At 48.7% G+C, this 26570-nt stretch overlaps 2 protein-coding genes across 2 annotated transcripts in view; one reads left to right on the forward strand and one right to left on the reverse strand.

Moving 5' to 3' along the window:
* ATP13A5 (ATPase 13A5) overlaps positions 1-22659 on the forward strand; it is a 35644-nt gene extending 12985 nt beyond the window's left edge. Inside the window, exons 9-30 of the mRNA XM_050902252.1 lie at positions 133-264; positions 887-1057; positions 1292-1449; positions 1729-1917; positions 2163-2224; positions 4900-5050; positions 6322-6405; positions 7515-7671; positions 9100-9217; positions 9842-9966; positions 10130-10293; positions 10854-10976; positions 11796-11875; positions 12886-12928; positions 13794-13903; positions 14635-14731; positions 15785-15857; positions 16465-16639; positions 17710-17900; positions 19386-19474; positions 20342-20422; positions 21176-22659. Coding sequence (XP_050758209.1) covers positions 133-264; positions 887-1057; positions 1292-1449; positions 1729-1917; positions 2163-2224; positions 4900-5050; positions 6322-6405; positions 7515-7671; positions 9100-9217; positions 9842-9966; positions 10130-10293; positions 10854-10976; positions 11796-11875; positions 12886-12928; positions 13794-13903; positions 14635-14731; positions 15785-15857; positions 16465-16639; positions 17710-17900; positions 19386-19474; positions 20342-20422; positions 21176-21376 — 2774 coding nt within the window. The 3' untranslated portion in view covers positions 21377-22659. The remainder of the gene's footprint in view (positions 1-132; positions 265-886; positions 1058-1291; positions 1450-1728; positions 1918-2162; positions 2225-4899; positions 5051-6321; positions 6406-7514; positions 7672-9099; positions 9218-9841; positions 9967-10129; positions 10294-10853; positions 10977-11795; positions 11876-12885; positions 12929-13793; positions 13904-14634; positions 14732-15784; positions 15858-16464; positions 16640-17709; positions 17901-19385; positions 19475-20341; positions 20423-21175) is intronic.
* A 747-nt stretch (positions 22660-23406) lies between these two features.
* On the reverse strand, positions 23407-26359 carry PLAAT1 (phospholipase A and acyltransferase 1). Its single transcript, XM_050902465.1, has 4 exons — positions 26331-26359; positions 25490-25722; positions 25029-25297; positions 23407-24635 (listed from the first exon to the last, which is right to left on the reverse strand). Exons 2-4 carry the CDS (start codon positions 25626-25628, stop codon positions 24534-24536), a joined length of 510 nt encoding a protein of 169 aa, XP_050758422.1. The 5' UTR covers positions 25629-25722; positions 26331-26359; the 3' UTR covers positions 23407-24533.
* Positions 26360-26570: the final 211 nt, after the last annotated feature.

A 26570-nucleotide genomic window follows, 5' to 3' on the forward strand; every position in this document is an offset into this window, starting at 1 on the left:
CAGCCAGTATTATTTCTAAGAAGCACTGGCCTTAAATCATGGAAGTTTAGTGATGTTGTGTGTGCCTTGAGACTTTTTTTAATTGCCCAGAACTTGTGCACAAGTAACGTTCTTTTTTGTATTGTTCTACAGGTTGCAAAGAGCTGGAGTCTTGTTACTTAGTCCCTGGAGACATGTTTCTTTTAGATGGAAAAAAGCTCGCTCTCCCATGTGATGCTGTCCTGATTGATGGAAGCTGCATTGTGAATGAAGGGATGCTCACAGGTGCAGCCTTGGAGTTTGAAATGCTAAGGCCCTCTGCAGGTTCTCTTTCAGGGAGATGTCTCTATCTGTTCTGACAGCAAATTGTTTACTATTTATTAGAATAGTTTGCAGCAGGAGGTGGAAAAACTGTGGCTTGAATAATTCACAGTTGTCTTGGGCTTTTGAACACTGCCATTGTGTGGTATGCTTTTCTTATCAACATTAAAAACAAGTAGGATTAATATACTGTCAGTAGTAGAAAGTGAAAATACTCAAATACACTGAATATGTATTTTTTTAGTTTTTGCATTCTGATCTTGCAGCAGTTCTGTTCAAGCAGGCAATGTATGAGCACAGGGGTCAGTGTTATACCTAAACATCAAGCCACTACGAGGCATGAACTTGGTTCAGGGGCAAAATTTGACCCAAGCTCCTTGATACAAAATGCTCAGAGAAACCATCTGAGGTACTCTGAAACTAAAACCATAATGGCTGTCACCATAAATCCACATGTGTAAGTACATAAGCAAGCTAATTAGTGAGGCAAGTTTGAGCACCTAAAGGGTGCTGTCACTTTCTAATATGCAGAATCTGATAGACTTTTAAAGCCCCTTTAAGTGCAGCTGCACGCTGTTGTTCTTAGGTGAAAGCATTCCGGTTACTAAAACCCCCTTGCCCCTCGTGGAGAGTCCGATGCCCTGGAAAACCCACAGCATGGAAGACTATCGGAGACACGTCCTCTTCTGTGGGACAGAAGTCGTACAGACGAAGCCCACGGGCAGAGGACCAGCAAGAGCCATTGTGCTGCAAACTGGTATTTCTCTTTTCGTTTGCTAACCAGCAGGGGGAAAGCAGCAGCCCCAGAGGCTGGTAGGAGAGCTGGTTTCTCGTTGTAGTTCAAGTCCAGCACAAGTCAGCTGTCCCCAAGAAGTGCTTGTTGCCACCTGATGGCTCAGGCTTGTGCAATATTACCCGTTTTCAAATGGCACCGAGGCGGTACGCTGCCGCTATGTCACGTACGTGATGTATGGCACATGTCTTCACTCAGGGTTCAATACAGCTAAAGGTGACCTGGTGAGATCCATCCTCTACCCCAAGCCCGTGAACTTCAAACTCTACAGAGATGCCTTCAAGTTCATCGTAGGCCTCTCTGTCATTGGCGTGTTCGGACTCATCTACACCGTGTGTGTGTTCACGTCCCACGAGGTAAGTACAAGGGATGCCTCCGTGCTGCACGCGCCAGCTCTGAGCCCTCAGTCACTCAAGATCCTTGGAATATTGTTCTCTTCTGCAATTCAGTTTTCAGATGCCAGAAATGGACAGGGCGGGGGGAGATAGAACAAAGCAGAATAAATCTGTCATCCCCACAGGCAGAGCTTGGGGTGTGTTGCTCCTGAGCAGGAGGGTTGGACCCCCGAGAGTGGCGGTAGCAGGGCAGGGAGGCTGTTCCCACCCCATTGCCCCTGTTGTTCTCACTGTTTGCAGAAGCCGGTGGTAGACGTGGTGGCTATGGCCCTCCTCCTCCTCACCGTGGCTGTGCCTCCAGCTATCCCCGCTGCCTTGACAACAGGCACTGTTTATGCCCAAAGGAGGCTGAAGAAAAAGAAGATTTTCTGCATCAGCCCACAGAGGATTAATATCTGCGGGCAGATCAACCTTGTTTGCTTTGACAAAGTAAGGCGCTTCCTGGGGCACTGAAAGATGCTGGGGGCTGCTAGGAACATGGGATATTTCTTTCCACCCCATCTACCCTGATCTAACCCCAGGGAAAAATCCTTTACAGGTGCCCATGCAGCAGGGTCACTCTGCGGACAGGAGGCTTTCCTTACCCTGCCCGGGAGCTGGGGAAGGACCTCCGGGGACGTGCAGGAGGAAGGGGTGGGCAATAGCAGGGTAACTAGGTATTTATTTAAATTTAGACGGGCACGCTGACAGAAGATGGACTGGACCTGTGGGGCGTCATCCCTTCCGAAGGAAGCCGGTAAGGAAGGATTTCATTTAGCAAGAACTAATCTCCAGTGTGAATGTACTGCCCAAACGTGTAGTTAAGAGGGAGGCAGTGGCATAGGATATGGAAAGACAGCAAATAGCATGCAGCAAGAGATGTTCGGGTGCATTTGGGGAGGCAGAGTGCAATGGGTGTCCCTGCTCCCTGCTCAGCTCCTTCCCTCCGAGGAGGGCATCTGGGCGCTGCTGTGGCAGGCGTAGCCGTAAAGGTCGCTGCTAATTCAAGGCAAACAGAAGTCAGCAGCAGCATGAGTGCTTTTAATTACCCTGAGGGGATTTGGAGAATATGCACAGAGCTTTTCAATTATGTCATCCTCAGCACAGTTCAATAAATATTCTTAATCTAATCTAGTCAATAAACCTTTCATCATTTAAATGTTAGGATAATGCTCCTTCTGTTGAAATTAAGTGTTGCTGACTTTGGTGCCTGTCAAATCTCACCTACCTTCTGTAAATGCCATGAAAAAATATCCATGAGACCACAGATCAGACCTGCAAAGCTCAGGTGTCCTTAGGGACTCCCACAAACCCATGGCAGGCTCCATCTCAATTCCAAGCCCAAAGACCATTGAAATACTCAAGAAATAACCACTATGTAAACATTAAACTTGACTATATCCAGAATTATACTATTTAATTCATATTACTGTAATACAATAACAGACCAGCTCTGCAGTGCGTGTTATGCCAAACTCAAAATATTAATCTTTTGCAGTGGCCAGGACAAATCACACACCCCATATCAACTCCCAGGTTTCATTAGTAGTTGTTAATATATCAGATACTTCAACACCACAGAGATAATCATGCCATAATGAATGAAAGGATGAATTAATTGCGAGAGGAGAAAAATCACATTCCCAATACTTCCTCAAAGGACAGAGAGAAAATTACTATCCGATCCAAATTAATGAGAAGAGATTAATAAGCGTCAACCAATAAAATACTCTTCCAGTGGGACCAAACCACAGGCACATAGGACAGTCTCTTCTTGGCCCCCCTCCAGTGCACCAGGCAGGCCACACTGAATAGGTGCATGTTGAACAGGCTTGGAGCCCACCAAAGGCAGACAGGTAGGTCATGGTAGTGCCAGAATGATTTCCATCAAGGTAGCCTTGCAGGTAGCGTCTGCTCACATAAGCAGCAGAACAAAACCGGATCCATATATCAGAATAAATTCACGTAATAAAAAAACCTCTGCAAGGTATCAAAACATAAGGCTGTCTTTGCAGACATGTCCAATCTGCACCTAGCTGGGAACCAGTGCTGGTGGCTTGCCAAAACGCAAGGAGGAGCTATTGCTGTCTGCATTGATCTCATTAGCCTACTTGCATAATTACTCTTTCTTAAATGTTCACATTTTTAAACATGTTATAAGACTAGCTGTCAGCTAAGCTGAATACTGCGAGGCAATGACAGTAAAAGAATTTCATTCAGCTTGCAAAATATCCTATTGTACGTTTAAGACATAAATGTTTGTTGGTTTTATGTGGTGTTTACCAGTTTCACGGTGTCTCTCAAGTATTAATTAATTAATAAGCCAATTATGACCAGGCTGAGAACAAGGTATAATTTGCTGGAAACAGAACAGACTTGGATGGCCCAGAGGGACAACAGGTCCTGGATTCATTGTTCCTTTTAATAGAGCTGCGAGCTGTCACGCTGCTCACTTCCAGATGCATTTCACTGTGCCTGTGTTAGTAATGAGATGCTAGTTGTGATCAAAGGTAAATAAAATCTATTTAAACTTCTCCTTATCATGCCAGCCTAAATGGTAATGGGTTGTGTTCTGGCCTGGCAAACACAGCTTGTTGGCCAGCCAGTTTCTTAGGGGGAAAAAATGTGTGTGTGAGGAGAGAGGACTCTGAGAAATAACGTCCGTGATGAAATTATAGAGCCTTCACCCTGCCCAGCTTTGCACGTGTTTGGTCTGTACTGCGGGGCCAAGGAGGGAATAAACCTCAAGGCTTTCCACAGAAAGAAATCAGGGCATGAATCTTTGACAGTGTGCCTTGGTGTAACTCAATAGGAGTCAACCAATGTACCCATTTTCAAAACCAAGGTGTAAGGACAAGCATCTGGTGTCTGTGGATATGCAGATGTAAAATCTACAGCTGGAAGTGAAGGTCGGGCTCCTCATGGCTCTCCCACGTTGCCCCCAGGGGTGTGGAATGCAGGCTGCCGGTGCTCATCCACCCCAGCGGGTGCACAGCACCAGCCCGAGCAGATGCACCCCCTTTCCATACTGCAGCTTCACAAATCTTCTCCTAGGGCACTTTGCCAAACTTCTTTGAGATCCCTGCTGCAAGTTGTTGCCTCTCCAATAGTGTCTTCTCTGCTTTGTCTAATACCAAACAGCAATTGCCAAGCAGGACTCCTGTGCCTGTGCTCTCAGCCCCTCTGAGTGTTTTACCGTCTCAGTCACTTTGTGTCAAGTTGAACTTGTGCCAATTAATTACTGGGTACTTTTTGGCCTCCTGAATGCATCTGACCTGTTGTCAGAAGGATGGGTAGGACAGCATGTTGCTTGCTGTTATTCGGCTCAGCTACACGCAGTGCAGCAGAGCAGCACCTGTATGTACCAGCTGAGGACTTGTGTCTCTGCATCCCTCTTGTAAGCGGTCCCACTAACCCTCTGCTTTTAATCAGGTTTCAGAAAATCCATAAGTTCCCATCCAGCACTCCTCTGCCGTGGGGACCTGTGTGCGGAGCCATGGCAAGCTGTCATTCACTGGTTGTTTTAGACAAGAAGATTCAAGGAGATCCACTGGACTTGAAAATGTTTGACAGCACACACTGGGTAATGTGACTTGCATCCTCTGCACACATCCAAAACACGGACACCCCCAACCCAAGTCAAGCTCAAATACATGCCTGTAGGGGAAACTCCTTTGCAGTCCTGGTCATAACAGCTGGAATTTACTCTGTTATTTCTACTAACGTCGTGACAGATTTGCTGCACTGTGGCTGTTTTTTGATAGTCCAGCAATCATTTTCCTTGGGGCTGCCTGCATTTGCTCTCTTAATTTGATTTGGAAACACTGGAGTGTAAGGAAGCAGAGGGGGACCCTGGTTGCTGCTTGCTGGAAGCAGGGGATCAGGCCACGCCGTTGGCCACGTGGTGCAGAGAGCACAAGTCAGCCACGGAAACGCACAGGCAGGTTTTTATGCCCTTATGCTAAAGGCTGTTATCTCTGATTAGCAAAGGGACATCCCTATGGAGAAACCAAGGATGGATCCTCCAGCTGAGTGAACAGCAAGTCTCAGAGAGACCTGGGGAGGAGGTGAGAGATTGAGCCTCGGGGCTCATCCGCAGGGATGGAGAGTTGCTTGGGTGGGAGCAGGACAGGAGGAAGCACGAGAATAAAGGGGCTGCTCTTCTCTCTGCCACGTTCTAGCCTGGAGGAGTTCTGAGTCTCTGCAGTTAACTGCCTCGTCATCTTTTCTCCTTCAACCTCTTGCTCACGAGAGATTAATCAATAAGTAAAACAGATGGCAGCTCTTTCAGCAGCACTGTGGGAAGGCATCAGGCTGGTGCTCGCTCCTGTGGAAGAGCAGGCAGTAGCAGAGCCACATGACAGCAGAAGGGGACTCTGAGGGTGAATGAGCCTTGGCAGCACGTAAAGTAACAGAGCTGGAGGGCTAAAAGCACCCTACACTGAAAATTACAACCCTATGTCTGCACAGAACTTCAGTGAGAGTCTTTTAAAAGCAGGAGACTGGAAGATAAAACCAGCTAGATAAGGATAATTATTTCTCTTTCCCTTCATCATTGATATGGCATTAAATTTAGGTGGAACTTGAGTTTAGAGAAACCACAAAATTTGATGCAGGTTTTTACTCTCAAGTCAAAAGACGCAGGGCCGTGTAGGTTTCTGCCAAGGACAAGGCTGCAGGGAGGCTGTCACTGACGATGGATAGGAAGACCTATTAGATCATAACAAAATACTTCTGCAACTGGGTGCCAACAGTAAGGGGGAAACATGCTCCCGTGTGCTGCTGCCCCTGCTTTAACAGATGGATGTGAAGCCAAAAAAAAAAGTATCAGAAATAATGCTTTTCCTTGTACAGGAGGTAGAAGACTCCAGCACAGCTCGGGATGGGGCTGGTGCTCTCGAGACCTGCATCGTTAGACCAGGGCTGAAGGCCAGCAGTGTAAGTCCAGTTCTTTCTGAGAATGAATATTCTGTTTTTCAACCTGCAGCAAGTGCAAGCTCCTAGCACACACACTATTCATTTACCTAGGCTAGTGGCTGCAAAATGCCTTTCAACCACTCTTGGTACTGTGTTGCATCTTCCCCCATAACAGACCCTCTAGAAGCATAGGACCAGAAAAGCAAATGCTGATTAAAGTGGAGACGCTGCTCCTGAAGTGGCATCTAAAGCACTTCATGGCCCTAAAAGTCCCTCATTTCCAACTCTACTATTTGCACTAACAGAAGGTACAGACTTCTCTGAGTCCTCACCCTGTAAAGCTGCTGGCAAAATGAAACTACACAATCAGTTTAAGTGAAAACTAATGCAGAGAAACCATGTAAATGGAATAAATGTCCAAAGCATGAGTTCATCTGCAGGAGGAGGCAATGTGAGTAAGGACAAGGCATTACATCGAGAAGCACAGACATGGGTCCATGAGTCCTGCTGGTAATGGTCGTGCAACCCCACTAGCAGATTTATCAACCTCACCCCAAAGCATGGTGTTGTTTACTTCACTTTTCCTCTTAAAAGGCCCCTTGGGAAGCTCTGTGTTTTGACAGTTGAAAATTGTTACGTTTCCAGTGCAAATGTCGACCCAGCCAGCTTCTTCCCAGTGGAAGGAGTGTGATTTCTGCTAGCAACACCAGGAAGGCAGTGCTGTGGTAACAAGGAAATCAGTCTTGTCTCTAGGATTGCTCTGTTCCCATGGTAATGTCACTGTAACTCATCAAATTTCAGTTCCCAGGACTGTAGATCCAGGAATATTACATTAATATGTGGCTATTAAGAGAAAGGCTGGGACAAAGCCTGGAAAACAAGTTAAATATAAAGAAAAATACTGAGGTTCCTGGGAAGTACGCTGGGAAGACAGAGTTGTTGAGACCATGGTTCCTAAACTTGTAATCAGTGATCTGATCCCATAGCCAGAAGGCAGCAAAAGTGAAACAGTCTCCTGTTAATAATAAATCACATTACCAAGAAAGACTCAAATGAGCTAAAGTTCAGAATGGATTTGCTTTGTGTAATCAATGACTCGGATAACATCTCACTTTCCTGACCTCTTCCAGGCTCCCGTGGAAGGAATAGCAATCCTACATCAATTCCCATTTTCTTCTGGGCTGCAGAGGATGTCTGTTGTTTCACAGAAGATCGGAGAGGAACAGTATGACCTGTACATGAAAGGAGCACCAGCAACAGTGTCCAGCTTTTGCAGACGAGATACTGGTATAGAATTGGGAAAGGGCAACTTTACAGTGTTTATTTGGACTTAACCCAAACCAGAGCTTATGCTGGAGCTGAAATCCTAAAAGGATTTCCACTGGCCACACTGCCACTGCATGCGTATGACTCTTCCCACAAACAAGCCTTGGGCTTGTTAAATGTCTTTAACTTTTACAAACAAACAATGAAAACTTGTTTGTAGTATTAACTAAAGATGCACACAGCCAAACAGCTGGTGAGATGCACAGCCTGAGGTTCAGCCACTATACATCCCTTAGCTGACTTGCATCAGCGGCAGATATAGTGCATATATAATGTTGATACGTCAAAATACCTACAGCAGATGTAGGATCGTGGTAATTGCATGTGTCACAGGGAGTGTGTTGTGCTGCACAAGTTCTTAAATTTCCTCCTGACTTATTGCCCTGTAAATTCAGCATTGAGTTACTGACCCCGCTTGCAAAGGCTTTAAATCTCAGCAGTGGAAAACTTGCTGTGAACACGCAAATTACTGTTATTAAGGATAATTGGTATTAACACTCAAGCCAAGACTTCTGTCCTCTCTCTGCAAGTAAACAGGCTTTTCTTTTTTGTATGTGAACAATATTATAGGCTTGTACTCAAATTTGTCTGCAAACTTGAAACTCAGGTCACATTCACTGAATACTTCAAAAGAATGCAAAGCAAACAGAGTACCAATGGTCTGTGGCTCTGTGGTTTGTTATTTCAGATAGCATTGACGTGAAAACAGGTGAAAATGTTTTTTTTTTTTTTTTTATGGGACAATGGAAAGATTTAGTTTAGAACTACCTAAGATCTAATGACACAAACCTCCAAACAAGTCAACATCAGCAAGAAAAATATCTTCAATATTATGTTCCACTTTCTCAGGTTTCTAAATAGCTCCTCTTATCCTGTCTTGATTGTTCCTATATTGATTACAGCTTAATGAATAATTAGGTACTGCTCTGTAAAGCTGTGATTGCAGTACGTAGTGAGTACAAAATAGTGCAAAGTTAAAAGGAACTCTTTGCTTTTAGAGTCACGGGAACGATCAGAGAATTGAAAATTCAGGATTTGGGAGAATTGTCACATTAAGGCATAAACATAAAAACAATTGCCTCAGTCACTCAGCATGTATGCAGTAAATCTTAGGACAGAATTATGAAGTCACTCATTAGTCCTCTGCCCAGTAATTCATCTTATCTACCTGCACCTTAACATGCATTTAAAAAGTATAAAACAGACACATAGATCACTTATTTGAACAGTCAGTTACACAGCCTTGGTACAAAGCAGCTGACTTCTTCAAGAGGCCACAGTGCTGTAACTAAGACTACAAAGCAGTTTAAAGGACAGGCATTTAACCCTAGAAAAGCAATCAGCAAGGATGGAATATTCTAACCATGAAACTTTTTTTCCTGTAAACAGTCCCAGCTAATTTCTTAAAGGAGCTTAAGATGTACACAAGCCAAGGCTTCAGAGTCATTGCCCTGGCCCATAAAGTGCTAAACCTAGGAAAGGATGTAGATGTGAGCAACCTAAAGAGGTAAGGTGTGCTGATGAGCTGCTGGTATCGCTGTCGGGTTGCTTTCCTACCTGCTTGTTACGACCTGCCCCAAACCGACCTGCCCTGACCCAAACCTTCCTCTCCTCTCCTGCCAAAGGAAGCCTATTGGGAAGCTGCACCATAGAACACCTTCCTCTCAGCAGATGCTGATTACACTCTTAATTGCCTGCTTTACTACTGCTCTTGCAAGGCTCACTGAGCTGAATTTCAGAATCTGTTATGAAAGGGTAATGAAAGCTGGTTATTGTGCTTCTATATGGCAATGGATTGGGACTGCAATAGAAATTCTGTATGTCATAATCTGTGTGTTTCAGCCGGCCAGTTCCTGCAAATCTCTGTCCCTCTCTCTGCACCTGCATATCTGCTGCATTGCTCCTTCCTAGAGACAGCAATGTAGCCGATCAGCAGCTTGGCTGAAGCTGCAGAAGTGTTGATGCTTGTTGAGCACTGCTTGTCTTGAACTCGTAGCGGTTGTGTTTCCCTGCGGAGCAAGCGTGTTTCCCACCAAGCGTGGCTTTCCTGTTGAACAAAAACCACAGGGAGAGTCTCACTCCCCGTGCTGTCTATGGGAAACAGCACGTGTGTTTCTGTCTTTGCTCCAAGAGAGGAGGCAGAGTCTGGGCTGACGTTCCTGGGCCTCCTGGTGATGGAGAACCGCCTGAAGCAGGAGACAAAGCCTGTGCTACAAGAGCTGGCTGCTGCCTGCATCAGGAGCGTCATGGTCACAGGTAAATCCCCCAGACTCTTTCTGTGGCCATGCTGGCTGCCATGGGGCACACAGGAGAGAGATTCACTCCTCCAGCATCCTCCATTGCGCGTCCATGGTCTCTACCTGGGCTGCCACCGTGCTATGGCAGACGTGAGGAGCCTGCCTCTCCACTGTCCTTGCAGGGGACAACTTGCAGACAGCTGTCACGGTGGCCAGGAACGCAGGTATGATTCACATTGGCAGCAAAGTCATCCTCGTCGAAGCAAATGAACCGGAGGGCTCCACTCCAGCTTCCATTGCCTGGCGATTGGCAGAAGACAGCAAAGCAAACACAGCTGCTCCCCGTGTAAGCACAGCCAGGGATGGTTGCTTTCAAGTGCCAGGGGGAATTAACAAAGCTTTTAATGTCTAATAACTGGCTCCTTGCTGGGGATTTGAAAGTAGCTCTGAGGAATAGAGGAAACCTGGGGGCTAGCACATATCTACCCCAGGGTATATGGAGGTGTGATATGGACCATGCACCTGTTAGGGAGAAATAATTAATCCAGTGGTTCTTTGCTCAGGACAACATGTGAAATAACTACATGAATAACTGGCAAGGCTTTGCAGATGCAGTGGCCACTTCAATCACGCTTGAAGTGTGCAGAATTCATGCAATTATACATACTTGTCTGTGTGACTATTTGCTGGGCCAAACTTCAGTGTCTAAACTAGCAGCCTGTGGCTAACAGGGCTTAGTTATGCATGGAAACACAGCCAGAAAATCAAGTACTGCCAGGCGTAAAGTTTTACAAAAGGATGCTGCAGAAGGCTGTGTCCCTGGTTGCCTGGTGGGAGGCTGACGAGGTGGAAGTGAAATGGCATGTTATGACCTCAGTCTGAGAATAAATGCTGTCTTATTTCTAGGAGGTATGTGCTAATACTGAGGAAAAGATCACCCTGGAAGGAGAAACCTGCAACTACCATTTTGCAATGAATGGAAAGTCCTATCAGGTTATTATAAAGCACTTCTACAGCTTGCTGCCAAAAGTAAGTTCAGAGGAAACAAAGCACGCACTTGCCCTCCCTGTTTTATTAAGTGGCAGTGGTGTTCCAGCTGGAGAAAGGCGTTTTTCTGTCGGTAGCTGTAATGTTGTCACTTCACATTTTGACAACTCCGGGCAGCCTCCCACCAAGCCTCAGGTTTAACCCAAACAGCTTGCTTTCAGCATCTTCTAAGACCTCAGATGACAAGGGTGGCTGTGGTGCTGCGAGCAGCTGTGCAGTGGAGTTACTCCATGGTCACCTTCTCAATTTCTGTTTAATTAAAAACATCAACCCCATTCCCATGTGCCACTACCATAGCTGGCAATGGCATCTGCTCAGCAGGGGCATCAGGAACATGAAATACCCACATCTAGCAGCAGAAATCTTCAACTCCTGTCACTCAGTCCATAAAATAGCTGGTGCTGGGGCAGATTTTCGGATTTTATACTCTCTGGCCAGATTTTCAGGTAGGAGAAGCCTCAGGCTGAGCAGTGTTATTGCTGCTGTCATCAACCATCTGTTCTGCACTTAGGAAACACTTACAACGCCTTGTTGCTCTAAAGGCTGCTGCAGAGCGCGTGGTGATTGCTGGCTTCCCAGCACCTCCTATAGAACAGGCAAGGCAGAAAACAGAGCAGGATAAATCTGATGTTAGAGGAAACCTGAACCCTAAGGGTAGCAAAACCATGGTAGGGTTTGGGAGATGGGATTAGAGGGTTTTACAAATGTGTCAGGCATCCATCAGGGAGGCCTGATCCTGCCTTGGTGGAGCGATGGAGGCACAAATGCCTGCCCAAGGCAGCTCGTTGCTCTGTCTTGCAGATACTGGTGAATGCGACTGTCTTTGCTAGGATGTCTCCTGGCCAGAAGTCCAGCCTTGTTGAAGAGTTTCAGAAACTCGAGTAAGGTTCTCTTTTGTTTTCTTCTTGAACCAAATCAATAACAAGTTTTCTTTGAAGTGTAATTGTCCCAGCTAGCGCTGCTCCAGGCCCATCTTTCTGACTGTCCCTTCTTCCACGTGACCCCTGTTTGCATCCTTTGTGGCCGCCTTCTTCCCAGTTCCCCTACAGGATCCCTCTGCGTCAGGAGTACCTGCACCCCTCGCCCAGACTTAGCCACTGCTTCTCACCAGTGCAGTACAGAAGGCAGCATTAAATGAGGCTGAGAGAAATATACAGAGGCAGACCCCCGCGTATACAAACAGCCCCCCACCCCAGCAACTCCCGCATGGCTGCTGGTGCTGTCCTGGCTGCAGCTTTAGCAAAGCTGAAATCAACCTGATGCAGCTGGGAGTTTGACCCCAAAGATGCTCCTTCAGGTCCCCCAAAGGAACGTTTCCTCCCCCAAACAGTACTCACACTAACTATGGATATTGCTTGCTAAGCATAAACAAGACATGATACCTTTCTGAAAAAGAAACAGTTAATTATTGATTACGAGGTGCTTCCTCTGGGGATGAAGTTCCCTGCCCTCTCAGAGGGATCTCACGTGTGGTGGTCTGGGAGCTGCTGTATTATTTCAGCAATTCCTGTGTCTTCGGGTCTACAAAGACAGTTGAGGAGAAAATGCCAGTAAAAGCCAAGCTGCAGCTGCAGGAGCTCCTGCAAACGTGTACACCCTGCTCCCTTTCCATGTCTCCTGGTACCAGAGGGAAAACACCATCTGGAATAAAGTAGCAGCATTCCCTTTCCCCTTACAGCCTCTTTCAAAACTTAATCCTAATTTTGCCCGGTGCACTCTCCCCCATCCTCTTCCCAGATACAACTTGCCCTCTGGAAACAGCCACTGCCTTCTCCAGGGCCAACACGAGTCCCTGCTCTGATGTACCCGCAGGTGCTAAGCCAGCGGGTGCTCCACCACAGGGTCAGCTACGTGGAAGGCTTATGTGTTTTCCTTCTTTTTCCTCCATCAGTTACTACGTGGGTATGTGTGGTGATGGCGCCAATGACTGCGGGGTACGTAGGAGCTCATCTCCCGTTCTTGTTAAATTTCCTCTCTTTCAACCTAAGGAGTCCTGTGATGAGAGGCTGCCCAACACCACTTGTCACCAGCATTTCCCAAGTTGGGTACACTCCGTCAGCGTGTCACTGTAAAATACTATCTACACATATTTTTTTATACTAACATACACAATAACAGAGGATTACTGTTTTGGTTTTTTCCCCCAGAAATAGGGACAAGAGACTTTTTCTTACACATTTCTTACACAATTGTAAATTTGAGGGTCTTAGCCATAAAAATAATTATTATATTACCTGTTATATTATTATAATCTATTATATATTAAAATCTGTCTAGTAAATTATATCTAATATAATATTATTATAATAAATATGTTATCATAATATAATTTTATAATAATGCATGAGCTTGCTTTGTAAAAGTTGTCCATAGCCTACACCTCAGCACTAAACCAGAGGTGACAAGGCCAGGGAGCTCATAAGAGAGCAATAAAAGAAATATGAACAGGAGACTGAAAGGAGTAGAAAGAGGATAAAATGGTAATTTAAATAGTTTAGGAGACTGTTTAACAGGAGAGGTATGCACAAACTCCAGTGTGGGAAACAGCATACAGAGTAGTTCAAAGGATTGTAAATAGGTATAATGGGATTAAATGAACAAAAGAAGTATTTAAGCTCCAGGGAAGCAAAGATATCTGGAAAATGAGATCAGCTGGGCCACAGAGTAGAGGAAGATCAATTACAAAAGACAGTTGAAGCAAAACTTGTAAAGCACCAGTAAACATACTGCGCAGGGTGGGAGGGGTGGATGGATGTCTCTCCATTTTCTGACTCCCATTTTCTGACTCCATGATTTCAGGCTTTGAAAATGGCCCACGCAGGGATATCACTGTCAGAGCAGGAGGCATCCGTGGCCTCGCCTTTCACCTCCCAAATCCCCAACATCCAGTGTGTGCCGGAGTTGATCAGGTGAGTTTGCTGGGCGCTGCCCTGGTGCAGTTGTGGGGTGCTGCTGCCTGCTCTGAGCTCAGTGTGCGGGGTTACAAGTGGGAGTGCACTACTCTCAAAGATGCTGATAAACCAAACTTAATTCCTCAGTAACTATATAAAATATAGCAGAAGGGTTTTTGAATTGGTTTTGATCCTCAAATTCCAGTGCTGGGAGGTTTTTTGTGGTTTTAGGAGAGTGTTGCCCATGGTGGCTGATGTTTTTGGAACAGGTACAGCAGTAGACTCACATGAAAGGACAAGTATAACAGTGACCACAGAATAATTTGCTTGCTATTACTTTAAATAATATATATCCATATGTTGCACGCAGTCATGGAGCAGCCAGTAATAATGCCATTTGACCAAATGTATGCAAAGACAATTACCTGTTTGTGTAGAAATGTGCTTGATTCCCAAAACTGTTAGGCAAATGAGTAATGAAAAAGCAACAGCAGCTTAATCCAGCTATTAAAATTGTGGCTGCAGAATAAAAATAAAGAAAAAAAACACTGCAGATGAAGGGCAGTTAAGTGGCTCTGCAGTATCTTAAGGCCAAAATATTCATCTATGGAATTTGAACTGTTTTCTATTCTTAGAGATCCTAAACAAAAGGAGTTACCCTCCTTAGAAGCAGAAACCATCTGTAGCACTATAACCACAGTACTGTAGCTGTAAGTAGGGTTTTTAGCTTTGTTTTGTGTTTTGAGCAGGGAAGGTCGAGCTGCTTTGGTTGCCTCCTTCGCTGTGGTTAAATACCTGACCCTTTATGGCCTGATTCAGTTTGTTGGTACCGCTCTGCTGTTTTGGGTAAGCATTTTATGCCCATCTTTTATCAGTACGCTGTGGTTTTATCTTTAGTGGTATTACTTGGCAGGGAAGAAAAGGCATACAGGGCTTCAAGGAATAACAAAGATGTGAAAAGCTGGGTAATTACCAGCAGGGGGTAGATTGGTTGTAGGGACCCCCAGAATTGGGGAAAAAGCCCAGTGATAAAACTTCATCTCTTCCAAAAGAAGAAAGGGAATTAGAAGGGGGTGAGTCCTGCCTAGCTGGGTGGTGGAGGCCCAGGAGCAGGACTTGCTGTAAAATGGGGGCTTTGGGAGAGCAGCTGCCTCTCTCTGCTGGGAAAAAAAGCTTGAAAAAGAAGTGAGTGTCTTAGGCAGATGAAGGAGGGTAGTGAAGGAAGAACTACCATTGTATATCACCAGTATGTGATGAATCCTCTAAAATTTTAATACATGAAAAGAAAAACAGTGAAGGAAATTCATGTATGGATTTACTCTGGGCCACCTCTCTTGCCTCAGTTCACGCGCATCTTCTGTGCGCAGTCCCACAGAGGGTGAAGGGCAGAAAGCAAAGTGAGCTGCTGTGAGTCTGCAAGGTACAGCCGAGGCTTGGTGGCAAACATGGACCGCTGGTGGGTCACCACATGGGGACAGCTTCTCCAGCCACTAGTTTGGGCACACCAACTTTGTCCATGTCCCCACTACCCAAAGACATTTCAAACCTGGCACAAAGTGAAACTCTGGCTGTCACTGTTATTACTGTGGGCTGGGAGTGCGTGACCTGATCTAAGTGGTCCAAGGGGCATTGGTATCTGATGGAAGAAGGGTGGAAAAACATTCAAATGCCACATTCAAATGTTGGGTCGCCCACAAGTGCTATGAATTAGCCAGGGGTTCAGTGGGACCTGGCTGACAGCTGGCAAGCTGGGCTTGCTAGTCCTCACGGGGTTGCATTAGGGCTGTGAGGCTGCTGTTGCTGGCATGACATTGCTCTGAAATAGCATCAGATGCTACAGTTCATATCGTCAAAGTTGTCATCGGTTCTCAGGTGGTGCTGCCTTTGTTTTTGTTCCAGCAACTGCAAATCTTTGGGAATCACCAGTATTTGATACAAGACATCATCATTACCCTTCTGGTTTGCCTAACAAGTAAGCAGCTCAGGGAAGCCAGCTTGTGTCTGTTTGAGAGCCTGAGTGTAAATAGCTGACTTCATTTCCCAATAAAAATTAAAACGGAGCCAAGTTCCGCTGTCAGTAACATCATAACCATTGATGCTAGACCAATTCCAAGGGCCCAGAGTGTGGGATTTGGCTCATAGTCCTTTGCAAACACAGCTGCAGAACTCTGTACGTAACCAATAGGGTTTAGACGTGAGACTCGACTGGAAGAGGAGCAGTTGCTCTGGTGACTGCTAGTGGGGCTCAGACAGTGTAACTTCAGCTCCTGGCTTTCCTGTGTGTTCCTGGCGTGAGACTCAGTATGGCTCCTACGCTCCCATGGAGATCCCCATGGATGGGATGATATTCCCCGTCTTCTCTGTGTGTTTTCCTGAGGGGGGGATTCAGAGAAGGTTCAGGTGGAAAACAGTGGTGATCAAAGCCATTTCTTGCCTGCTTATTAGGGCCAGGCTTTGCAGCTTTCACCTGTGAGGAGTGGATGGGGGGTTTGTTTGCAGCTCTGCTTACCCAGCAAATGCAGAGGGATGCTGGTGGGCTGGGCTGCTGTGGACTGCAAATGTCTCCGGTTTCTCTCCAGTGAGCTTGACTGAAGCCTACCCAAAGCTAGCACCTTATCGCCCTCCTGGCCAGCTCATCTCTCCTCCGTTGCTGCTCTCCATCATCCTCAACCTGTGCTTTACTATAATCATGCAAACCTGTGGCTTCCTTCTGGTGAAGCGGCAGCCCTGGTACGTCGCGCTGGCCAGCCAGAGGTAAGTCCCTCTTTTTGTCTCTGATCTCCAGCTTGCAGATCACGTTGCTGCTGTGTGCGAGGGACACTCCAGCCTCGCCGTGGCCTGTAGCCGGGCACGCCGTAGGACCCGAACGGGACAATTCCTCCCTGCCCCAACTGTGTGTATGCTCAGCAGAGCGTTGCCCAGACAAAACGAAGTTGCTGCAGGTGCCGCACTGAAATCTAAAGGGCCAGCCCGAGGGCTCGCACACGCGTGTTTTTTTTTTTTTTTTTCAAACGCCTCCTCTGAAGCACGCAGGGCGCTGCCCGCCTGGAAACGCGGGAGAAGAGGCGGAGGCGGTGCCCGTGCCACGGCGCTGCCCCCGGCGCCCATCCCCGCCGCGGCCGGGCGGGGCCGGGGCAGCGGCTCCGGCTCGGGGCGCCCGCGGGGCCGGCCGGCCTCCCTCCCTCCGCTCCCCTGCGCCGCCCTCTCCCGGGATCCGGCCGCACAGCTCCTCCGGGAAATAAACAGCCCTGGGGCCGGGTTTTTCTGGAATCCACCGTGGCTTAAAAAACGGTTGCGAGGTCGGAAGCCGGCTCGTTGCCGTGTTTGTGAAAGGTGGCAAGTTTCTCTCCATATTCCAGAGCCGAATTAGATTATGTATTATATACGTACATAATATATGTTAATGACCAGCATATCATCGTGCAGAAATGAACCGGTAGGGCAGGAGGCCCAGCAAGGCGCTTCAGTGGGGATGCTCCCAGAGGCCAGGGCTCAGCCAGGGCCATTTCCCTGCCGCTGCATGGAAGCACCACAGGGCGAGCATGCCTGAGTGGTGCGCAGGCACCTGGGGCACACGTCTTCATAGCCGTTGTCTCTCAAACGCTGCTGTCGTTGCTCACCTGACAGCCGAGATTTTGGCACACACCAGAAAACCAAGCTGATTTGTTTTGTTTTGGTTGGTGTTTGGTTTTTTTTTTTTTTAATGTATGGTTTTCACTCCTGTGGCTGATACCTGGTTATTATAGTAGGCTGGGTTGGAAAGAAGAGGGAATTGTTGTTTGCAGCTCACTGTTGCTGGAGAGATGCTGGGTGTTACCTTACAGACATTGCTCTCCAAGGAACCAGACCATGTTCCCCACCAGCCCAGGGGAAAACAGTACCAGCAGTGGTGCCCAGAGCACTGTCCTCAGTTACGAAGACACTACACTGTGGCCACTGTCTTCTATCAACTGCATCATTGTGGCCTTTGTCTTTTCCAAGGGAAAGCCCTTCCGGAAGCCCATCTACACCAACCGTGAGTAGAGCTGGAGTAACATGTACTCTGCAGACTCCTGTTCCTGCCCCAAAATAACCCTGGCAGGAGAGGCTGCTAGGGAAGGGATGCTGTGGATTTTTCTGTACCTGCAGCAATGACTGGCATGTAAAATAATAGTTGGTGTATGTGAGCTCCTAGTTCTCCTTTACAAAAGAGCTCAGTGAGCACTGCTTATGTTAGCTTCTTCCTTGAGATAAGAAGCAACAGAGCTGAGAAAGGAGACTGCGTCTTGTTTTGGAGAATGTGTGCTTTGCAGAAGATGATGGGCTGGATTTAGTGCAGAACTGTGTATTATTGTGAACACAGAGAGCATATGAGGATCGGATCAAAAAGAGTTCCTCTGAGATTCACAGTCTTACCCTGCCTGAATTCCATTCCTAGAGATGAGAGAGAAAAGCCTATGATAATATCACTGTTAAAATTCTCTCACAATAACCTTTCTTCTTCTATTTGAGTTTTGCAGAGATGATTTAGCCCTCCTAGCCATCGGTTGACTGATAGCTCCTTTGCAATTGCAGCTCATGGATGAGAGGGCAGGACTTTGCTTCATCTTAGCAGAGTTGACTTTGTTAGGTATTTTGTTAAAAGGCAGGTCCCAAACCCATTTCACAGAGCATTGGTCACCTGCAGAAGACAGGTAAGACCAGAAAGAAGCTGCCCTGCAAGAAGCCAGGCTGAGACAGGACAGAGGACTCGGTCAGCTGAGAAATCTGCACACACTTCTCTGTGTTTTATCCCTGTTTGGGGACAATCCCTAGGAGGAAGCAAAGGGTAATTCTCTTGTTTTTGACACCCACTCAGCCCTGTCCCCTCTCCTCCCTGGTAGTGAGAAGGTTGCCAGGAGGTCGTTGGGAGCTGTTGACCCAACTTGCCAGCTAGTTTTAAGATGCTCAGCTCCTAGTAATTGCCAGGAGTTTGGCACCTCTGGACGTCTGAGCCATTTGCCATCGCTCTGTGGCCTCCTGCTCCTTTGAAAGAGGATGCAAAGCCAGACAGACTCTTCCTGTGGAAGGCACAGGTATAGCCCACCTTTGCACCCTGTCGGTCACAGAAGCACCTGGCCCTCCCTGGGAGGGCAGCCTGTGAGAACAAGAAGCTTCCTCTGCTGCCTGCGGTCCAGGCATACAGCTGAGCATGTGGCAGAGCAAGCGCGGGGGAAGGGATGCTGGTGTGGCTCACAGCAGTGCCCCTTCGAGGCAGTTTTCTGTGGTTGTACAAGAATCAGAACGTGCCAAATCACTGGTGCAAGAAAAAACAGCATAGGTGGTGAGCTTTGCAACAGGCTGCTGGGGAGTAGCTCCTCCAGTTTCAATTCCACAGCTCTTTTGGGGGGGGGGAAAGAAAGGCATTTTACATGATGGCAGTTTTAAAGCATTAGCATTTGGTATTCCTGTCAGCATATTTGCAGAGTTTGGTCACTAACCCCCCTCCTTCCCAGAGCCACAAATGCTCTTCTTTCCCTAGATGTATTTTCAGTCCTCCTGGCCCTCCAGCTTGCAATCTGCCTCTTCCTCTTCTTTGCTGACATTGATGCTGTGTACAGTGGCATGCAGGTAAGCGCAAATGAAACGTGCATTTCCTTTTCATGCCACGTATTTTGCTGGCCCTTTACTTCAGCATACAGAGCAGAAGCTACAGCTACGGTCATCTTGGAAATGAATTTGCTGATCTGATGCTGACTGGGCAGCCCTTTCAAACTTCTCTAACATCCTTCTGACAAGGGCTTGATTAATGAGGTAGTCCTCCTCTCCTCTAAAGACTGGGCGGCAACCGGGAGAAGAAAAAGCACTTATAACTTGCTGAGCTTTTCCTCCTAACAGAAGAGCACAATAGGGTGGATTGTGGTTTTGTGTATTGGAGGAGGCTTGTTGGCCAGAGAAGCGAGTGGGCAGGGATTGCTGCTGCCCCTGCCCGGAGCACCATGAGCTCATGTGGGGCCAGGCTGCCTCAGCCCTCCTGGGCGCTCAGCCAGGGCACAGCGCAGGCAGCTGCCTCCAGCTGTGCTGCCCAACATCAGGAATGGCCGAGCCCTGCCGCTCGTCCCCGGCCATCCTGCGTGGGACGGATTCAGGTGGAGGCCTGGCGTTAGGGCGAGCATATACAGAGGGAGAGGAGCCGCATGTTGTGCATTAGCTGCAGCTCCCCAGAAGTTTTTGGGCACCAGATCCTGCCCCAGGCACCTGATCTGCAAGTTTTAGCAGTAGCTTAAGTAGCTGAGATGAGTTTGGCAGCTCCATGCCATGGGGAATCTGGTATCAAACTTTCCAAGATCTCTGTGACAAGGAATTATTGTCGCTTCCTACCGCCTCCTCCATGCTTGCCACTGGGAAAATGTTAGTTAGCTTCTCAAATCATTAGGAACAGATGCGAATCTTGGCAAGGGATTTAAACCTAATTGCTGTTCATGTCTTTTCCAACAGTTTCTTTGCACTCCTGTGATCTGGAGAGTTTATGTCTTACTGATGCTCTTGGTCACCTTTTGTGTATCTCTTTTTACAGAGGTGAGTGCATTTGTTTACCACCTGTTCCCTGGGGTAAACAAGAGCAGCGTCTGGTCAGGTCTTTTTACCCCCGTTTCCTGCCACGCTCTCCTCCTGCAGAAGCATAAACCCTCAGGCCTTTTTTGTTTCCTTAAGACTCAATGTGTGTCAGTCAAATCCATTTTATGCAGCTCCAGACATGATTTAGACCACATCTCTTAAGCCTTTAGAGAGGGAGCGAGCTGAAGTGCAGCTGCCCAGGAGGAGCCCGCTGCCCTGGCTCGCAGGGGAGCAGACCGCAGCACGCGTCAGGCGCTTGGCAGTGATTTTGAAACAACCACTTCCCTCTTGTCCTACAACTGACCAGGCCAGAGACTGCGCTGGCTTGTGCCATTGGATATTGCAGTCATGACTAAGCCCTGAAGTGTTTTGTGGGACAAGGCTGGCTGTATCCAGCACCGGGTATTGTCCCCTGCAAGGAGCAGCAGTGCCTGGTTGTCCCACAGCCCCAGGAGGAAAACCTTTCCCTTGATTATCCCCTTCAGCTAACGAGACTGAGATCAGTGTTGTCCTGATATAACTGAGCAGAGCCTGCCTGTAGATGAGGAAGGCGGCAGTTGGCAGCTGTGTTACCGAAGGGGAGTGCACGCAGCCACCCAGCGCCATGGGGCTCAGGGGGGTTGCGCATGTAGCAAGGGATAGCTTTTGTCCCCAAGCAGTCCTCCCTTCCAGTGAAGGGCAACAGCACTGACCCTGCACCGTGTCACTCCGCAGGATGTGATCTTGCAGAACAAACACCTCTGGCTGCTGATTAAATCCTGGTTTGGATACCAGTCAAACAGCCAGTACCGAAAATGGCAGAGGATGCTGCAGAGGGATCCCAACTGGCCTCCCTTAAACACAAAAGACTTTGCAGCAAAAACCACAGAGGAGATTTACATTAACCTTACCTATGAATACAGCAACGAGGACTAGGCAAGACCCTGCAGCCGAGTGTGGGGCTGCACAGTGCTGGCAGCTTCCCCAGCTTGCACTGAACAGCCCGTGTTTTCATCCTTTGATGTGCACCAGATTCAGATGTTTGAAATCCCTGCACAAACCTGTCCGTTCAGGGGCAGGCTGGGCCTGTGCTGGCTGTGCCCTGGAGCACAGGCGTGGCTTATTCTATTGGCTGCTGGTAAAATAACAGCCTTGACTCTACTCCATGGCAACAGCAGGTCTTGTGCCTTGCCAACATCTCCTACAACGGCTCAAAAATATTGAATACAGCGAAGTGATGGCTTCTGCTGCTCTACGTCACACTCCATGTTTCAGTAACTGCTCCACCAAATCCTGTCAATGCACCCACCAGGCTTGATGGGACAGCAATCCAAAATAAGTGACCTAATCTTGACCACAGAGGAGCACATGTACAATTGCAAAATCCTGCATTAAAGGACATGCTGCAGCTTCCAAGAACTACAAGAAAGTTCCCCAGATGAAGTAATTCCAGTTTTCTTGCATCCCAGCGTGAATTACAGATGTGAGAGGGTGCATATGCTGCCCTCACCCAGCTCTCCCTTGCCAGTTCTTGCAGACATAATGCTCAGAGTACAGGAAAGGTTAAAGCTCACAGATTGCTGTAAGACCAGGCTGGGAAGGCCGGTGAGAATATGCTCCACTTAAGCTTGCAAAGGCAGGGGACAGCACAGCTGCTGCACGCATGTCCCCCCTCCCAGTTCATACTCTGCTGCTGCCAGGTCCTGGCCCAGGTTTGGTGTCATGTGTCAGAAAGCAGAGCTAAGCTTTGGCTTCTTGCTTTAACTAGGTCCTGCCAAGAAGCAGGGGTTTTAATGTGCTCTGGCCCATGGCTGCTGGACAGGTTCAAGAAGCTGAGCCCCTCTGTACTTGCTCTTTCACCTTCAAGTTGTTCAACCACCTAATTAGTTTAGCCATGAAAAAACTTTTGATTATATTTGCAGGAAGCAAAAAAGGACTTTCAGGTTCAGTTTTATTGTAATATGTTTTCCCACATTAAAAAATAACTTTATTTAAATGTAATAACAGAGGGCACTACAAAATAAGGTCAGAAGTCTTGGCTTTGTTATTTCAAACATTGAAACAACTGATGTTTAAAAAAAGCTTCTGATCCCGTTATGTACATGTTAAGAGCAGACAAAAATAGCAAGCCTCTTACAGTCAGCTCTTTTGCTCCTATCTCTTCTTACAGTCCAGGCAGTTGCCTGTGGCATAAAGCAACACAGGATTTAATTTCTTACATGCGGTCTGCAAATAACATGGTTCCAAACACATAAGCCAGATACTCCTGATAAAGAGTAATAAACCACCCTGTTCCAAAACAGTTTTCTTCTAAGACAAGCCACACATCAGCTTTGTGACAAGGAAATAGTGGGGCTCTGTAGATTTGGAGATGGGGCATAGGTGCTGGACAGCTAATTCTCCAGGTACATCACCCACAGCACTGCAGGGACCCTGGCTTTGCCTTCCTGCTGGCTGCAGGAAGATCAGTCTTGTGCTGGGGCTACAAACTGCTTAAATTCAACTTCTGGTCACTGAAGAGCCAATGGCCCCAGCTCCAGGGGGCAAAGGCTCCTGGCTGCCCTTGCAATCCATGGTGGTCTTTCTTTAAACCTCAGTGCTTTGGCAGCCAAGGAGTAGAATCATAGAATGGTGTCATGGTTTATCCCCAGTCAGCAGCCAAGCACCACGCAGCCGCTCCCTCACTCCCCCCCCCACTCCCAGTGGGATGGGGAGGAGAATCAGGAAAGAAGGTAGAACTCATGGGTTGAGATAAGAGCAGTTTAATAACTAAAGTAAAATATAATACTAACAATAATAATAATTAAATATAATAATAATAGCAATGAAAAGGAATATAACAAAAAAAGAAGAGGGAAAAAAAGGAAAAAAACCCACCCAAACCAGTGATGCACAATGCAATTGCTTACCACCCGCTGACCGATGCCAGAGCTGCGATCTGCCCCTCCCGGCCAACTCCCCCTGTTTATATACTGGGCATGATGTTCCATGGTATGGAATACCCCTTTGGCTAGTTCAGGTCAGCTGCCCCGGCTGTGCCCCCTCCCAGCTTCTTGCACACCTGCTTGCTGGCAGAGCATGGGAAACTGAAAAGTCCTTGGCTTAGGATAAGCGCTACTGAGCAACAACTAAAACATCAGTGTGTTATCAACATTATTCTCACACTAAATCCAAAACACAGCACTGTACCAGCTACTAGGAAGAAAATTAACTCTATCCCAGCCAAAACCAGGACAAATGGTTTGGGTTGGAAGGCACCTTAAAGATCATCTAGTAAGCTTGGTCAGGTCTAATGCCAACAATTACTGCACTTACAGGGATGAAGAGGGAAATTTCAGTGGCACAGTGGACCCAATCTGGAACAAACAGCTGCCAGAGAAAAAGCTAGCTGGGGTTTTTGTCAGACCTCCCCAAACTGGGGGTCTGCTGCTCCCAAAGGGAGTCCGAGTAACCAGGGAAAGGACACTTTCCAGGCAGGAGAACACTGAGCAAAACACTATCATGCCAAAAAACAGAGCACTCGTTTAAAACACTGCAAGATACAGTCTGTAAGACCTGCCCTTCCTTCCTACCTCCCACCCTCGCAGGAGCAGCTCAGTTTAGGCACCGCAGGCACAGGCTCCAAGACACAGTATATGCCTTGTCTGCCCTTTTGCAGGCCTGGGAACTTGCGTTTTTCCACTTGCACAGGCCCTCAGCTGGAGGACACACAATAAACCCTCAGCAATACTTTTATATTACTTTTGATTAAGAAAAACAAAAAAGTAAAAATGTTAAGGTTAAAATAGGTTATTCACAGAAAGAGCCCATAGGATGTAGCTGATAAAAACAGGATGCATGTAGAAAGCCTGCACCAGCCCTCAGCAGAGCACTGGGGGTGTGAGGATGGAGAATTTGCTTGTGCTCCCAGACTACCAGAAAAATCATCACAGGCAATGAAATAAAAGAAGATGTGGCAAACAGGCTAGTGCTGCTCTCAGCAAGGGCGACGCAGTTGTTAGTAAGTCTCGGTGGCAGCTGTGGCCACAAACTGTCCCGGGTCCCTCCTGGCCAGGGGCTCCCTGCCCTGCTCGGAGCTTGTCTCACCAGCCCATCAGTACTGTCTCTCTCTGGATCTGCTCCAGAACAAGCCCAGCAAGGAGAAGGCACCGGCGGCAGCTGTTACAAACCCGATGGCACTGACTGCTCGGCTGGCCTGCAAGGGGGAGGTAAAACACAGGCTGGAAACACAATGAGCTTTTTTTTTTTTTTTAACCCCAGGCATGCTGATGAAGAGCAGGCAGGGAGGATAATCAAGGCAATTAAATGCATGAGAGACACCTGCCCCATAAGCAGCAACGGTAACACCCAGGCTTTTACCCTTAGGCTGTGGCATTCAGTAAGAGGGCACTATCAGAGTGCAGACAGACTATAGCAAGCCTCCTGGCCTAGGGTGTCCGGTGAGGCCAGAGGCAGCGATGGTTTGGACCCCACGCCTGGGGCTTTGCTGTCCCCATGCAGTTTGAAGGCTGTGCCCTCGTCCAGGGGCTCACGCAGAGCAGCAAGGAGGTGCAGTGAGGCATGCAGGGATTTACCCCATGTTACTTACCTGTTCGGAGACCCCCTCGCCGTAGCGGAGCAGCGTCACAAAGTGCTCGCAGTTGTTGCCGAGCAGGTCATAGGACACCTCCTGGTCAATGAGGTACTCAGCGCGCCGGATGATCTCCTGCACTGGGAGGGGAGCGTAGGTGCCGTCATACTTGTTGTTGATGTGATAGGAGTTGTTTCCGACCACGTCCTTCAGGAGCTGCATCCTCACCCGGGCCTTTCTGCTGAACACTGACTTGGTGCTGGCGAATGTGGCTGGGGGCCCTTCATCTGGGGAAGGTACGGATGGGATGAGCCAGGCAGGCCCTGTCTGACTCCTCCAAGACCTTAGAGGGGTTTCTGGCTGGCTCCTGGAAATACCGTCTACACACACAGGGTCCACCACCAGTCCACGGAGGGAGACAGGGCTCCCAGGCCACCCCAAAGCCCCCTCTGCACCCTGCCAGGCTGCACCAGCCTTACCTATGGGCGTCACGTTGATGATGTACCCGTCCCCCAGGTAGAGGGCCCAGTGCTGGTAAGCTGGCCGGAAGATCTCGATCAGGTCCCCAGGCTCAGGGTCACCGGGGTGGGTGGCACTGAAGCTCTGGATAGCTGCCATCTCAAGAGCGTGAGGTCAGGACAGGCCCCTCCTGCTGGGCAGGCTCAGTGCAAGGCACGGTGGAGAGAGGAGGTCTGGGATGTGCACAGGGCATCTGCTAGGGGATCGCAGGCAGGGAGATCATTAGGGCCTGGCACCGGCACGCTCATACCGCATGTGGAGCATCGTCGAGTGCTGCTGTGGCGGTCCCCCCCTCTGCAGGGCCCTGGCCAGGGACAGCCGGTCCTGCCTGCTAGCGACGCGCTGGGTAAGAAACGAAATCGCCGCCCCTCCCGCCAAGCGCTGCAGGCGAAGGGTGAAGCCATTACGGGCCGGCATCCAAGCTGGCAGCGCCCGCCCCCGGCTCACCCCGCCGCACGGCCCCCTCCCCGGCCGGCGGTCTGAGCTGTGCCCACCCAAAGACGCCGCCCGTTCCCTCCCGGCCGTGCTCCTTTCGGGGCTCCGCTGGCGCCGGTACCGGGCCAGCTCCGGTAGAGGGTCGCAGCTCCCCGGGGAGGGGGGGGGCATCCGGGGTGCCGAGGCCATCCCCAAGCTCTGGGGCACCCCCGGGAGCTCGGCAGACCCGCACCTGCCGCCGGCACCCCTGCAGCACGGCACCCGGCACCCCGGAGGGGGGCACATCCTGCTGGCAGACGCCTGCTCGCACCCCCAGAGCTCCCCGGCATCGCTCCCCACCCCCCCCCCCCGCAACGCCCCGCTCACCCCCAACGCCCGTCCCGCTGCTGCCGTGGCCGGTTTACTGCCCCGGGGCGAGGGGGGGGCAGCGGCGGAAGCTGGGCCGGGTCCTGGCTCCTCCCGGCCGCTATAAATGGCGAGGAGCGGGGCGGGTTCTAGGCAGGCGGTGCTTGCACGGTACTGGGGGAGCTGCCAGCCCGCCTGCCAGGCAGCCAAGCAGGCGCTCTGCTCCTCTCCTCTCCGCCGGCGGCGGCTCCGCTCCGGAGG

The sequence above is a fragment of the Gymnogyps californianus genome, chromosome 10 (genome assembly GCF_018139145.2).
Source record: "Gymnogyps californianus isolate 813 chromosome 10, ASM1813914v2, whole genome shotgun sequence".
NCBI classification, from domain to species: Eukaryota; Metazoa; Chordata; class Aves; order Accipitriformes; family Cathartidae; genus Gymnogyps; species Gymnogyps californianus.

Coding starts and splice junctions, on each gene's coding strand:
- PLAAT1 (XM_050902465.1), bottom strand. CDS start 25,628: ATGGCAGCTATCCAGAGCTTCAGTGCCACCCACCCCGGTGACCCTGAG. Junction 25,298..25,489: donor CATCAACGTGACGCCCATAG/GTAAGGCTGGTG, acceptor TACCTTCCCCAG/ATGAAGGGCCCCCAGCCACA. Junction 24,636..25,028: donor GCGAGGGGGTCTCCGAACAG/GTAAGTAACATG, acceptor TCCCCCTTGCAG/GCCAGCCGAGCAGTCAGTGC.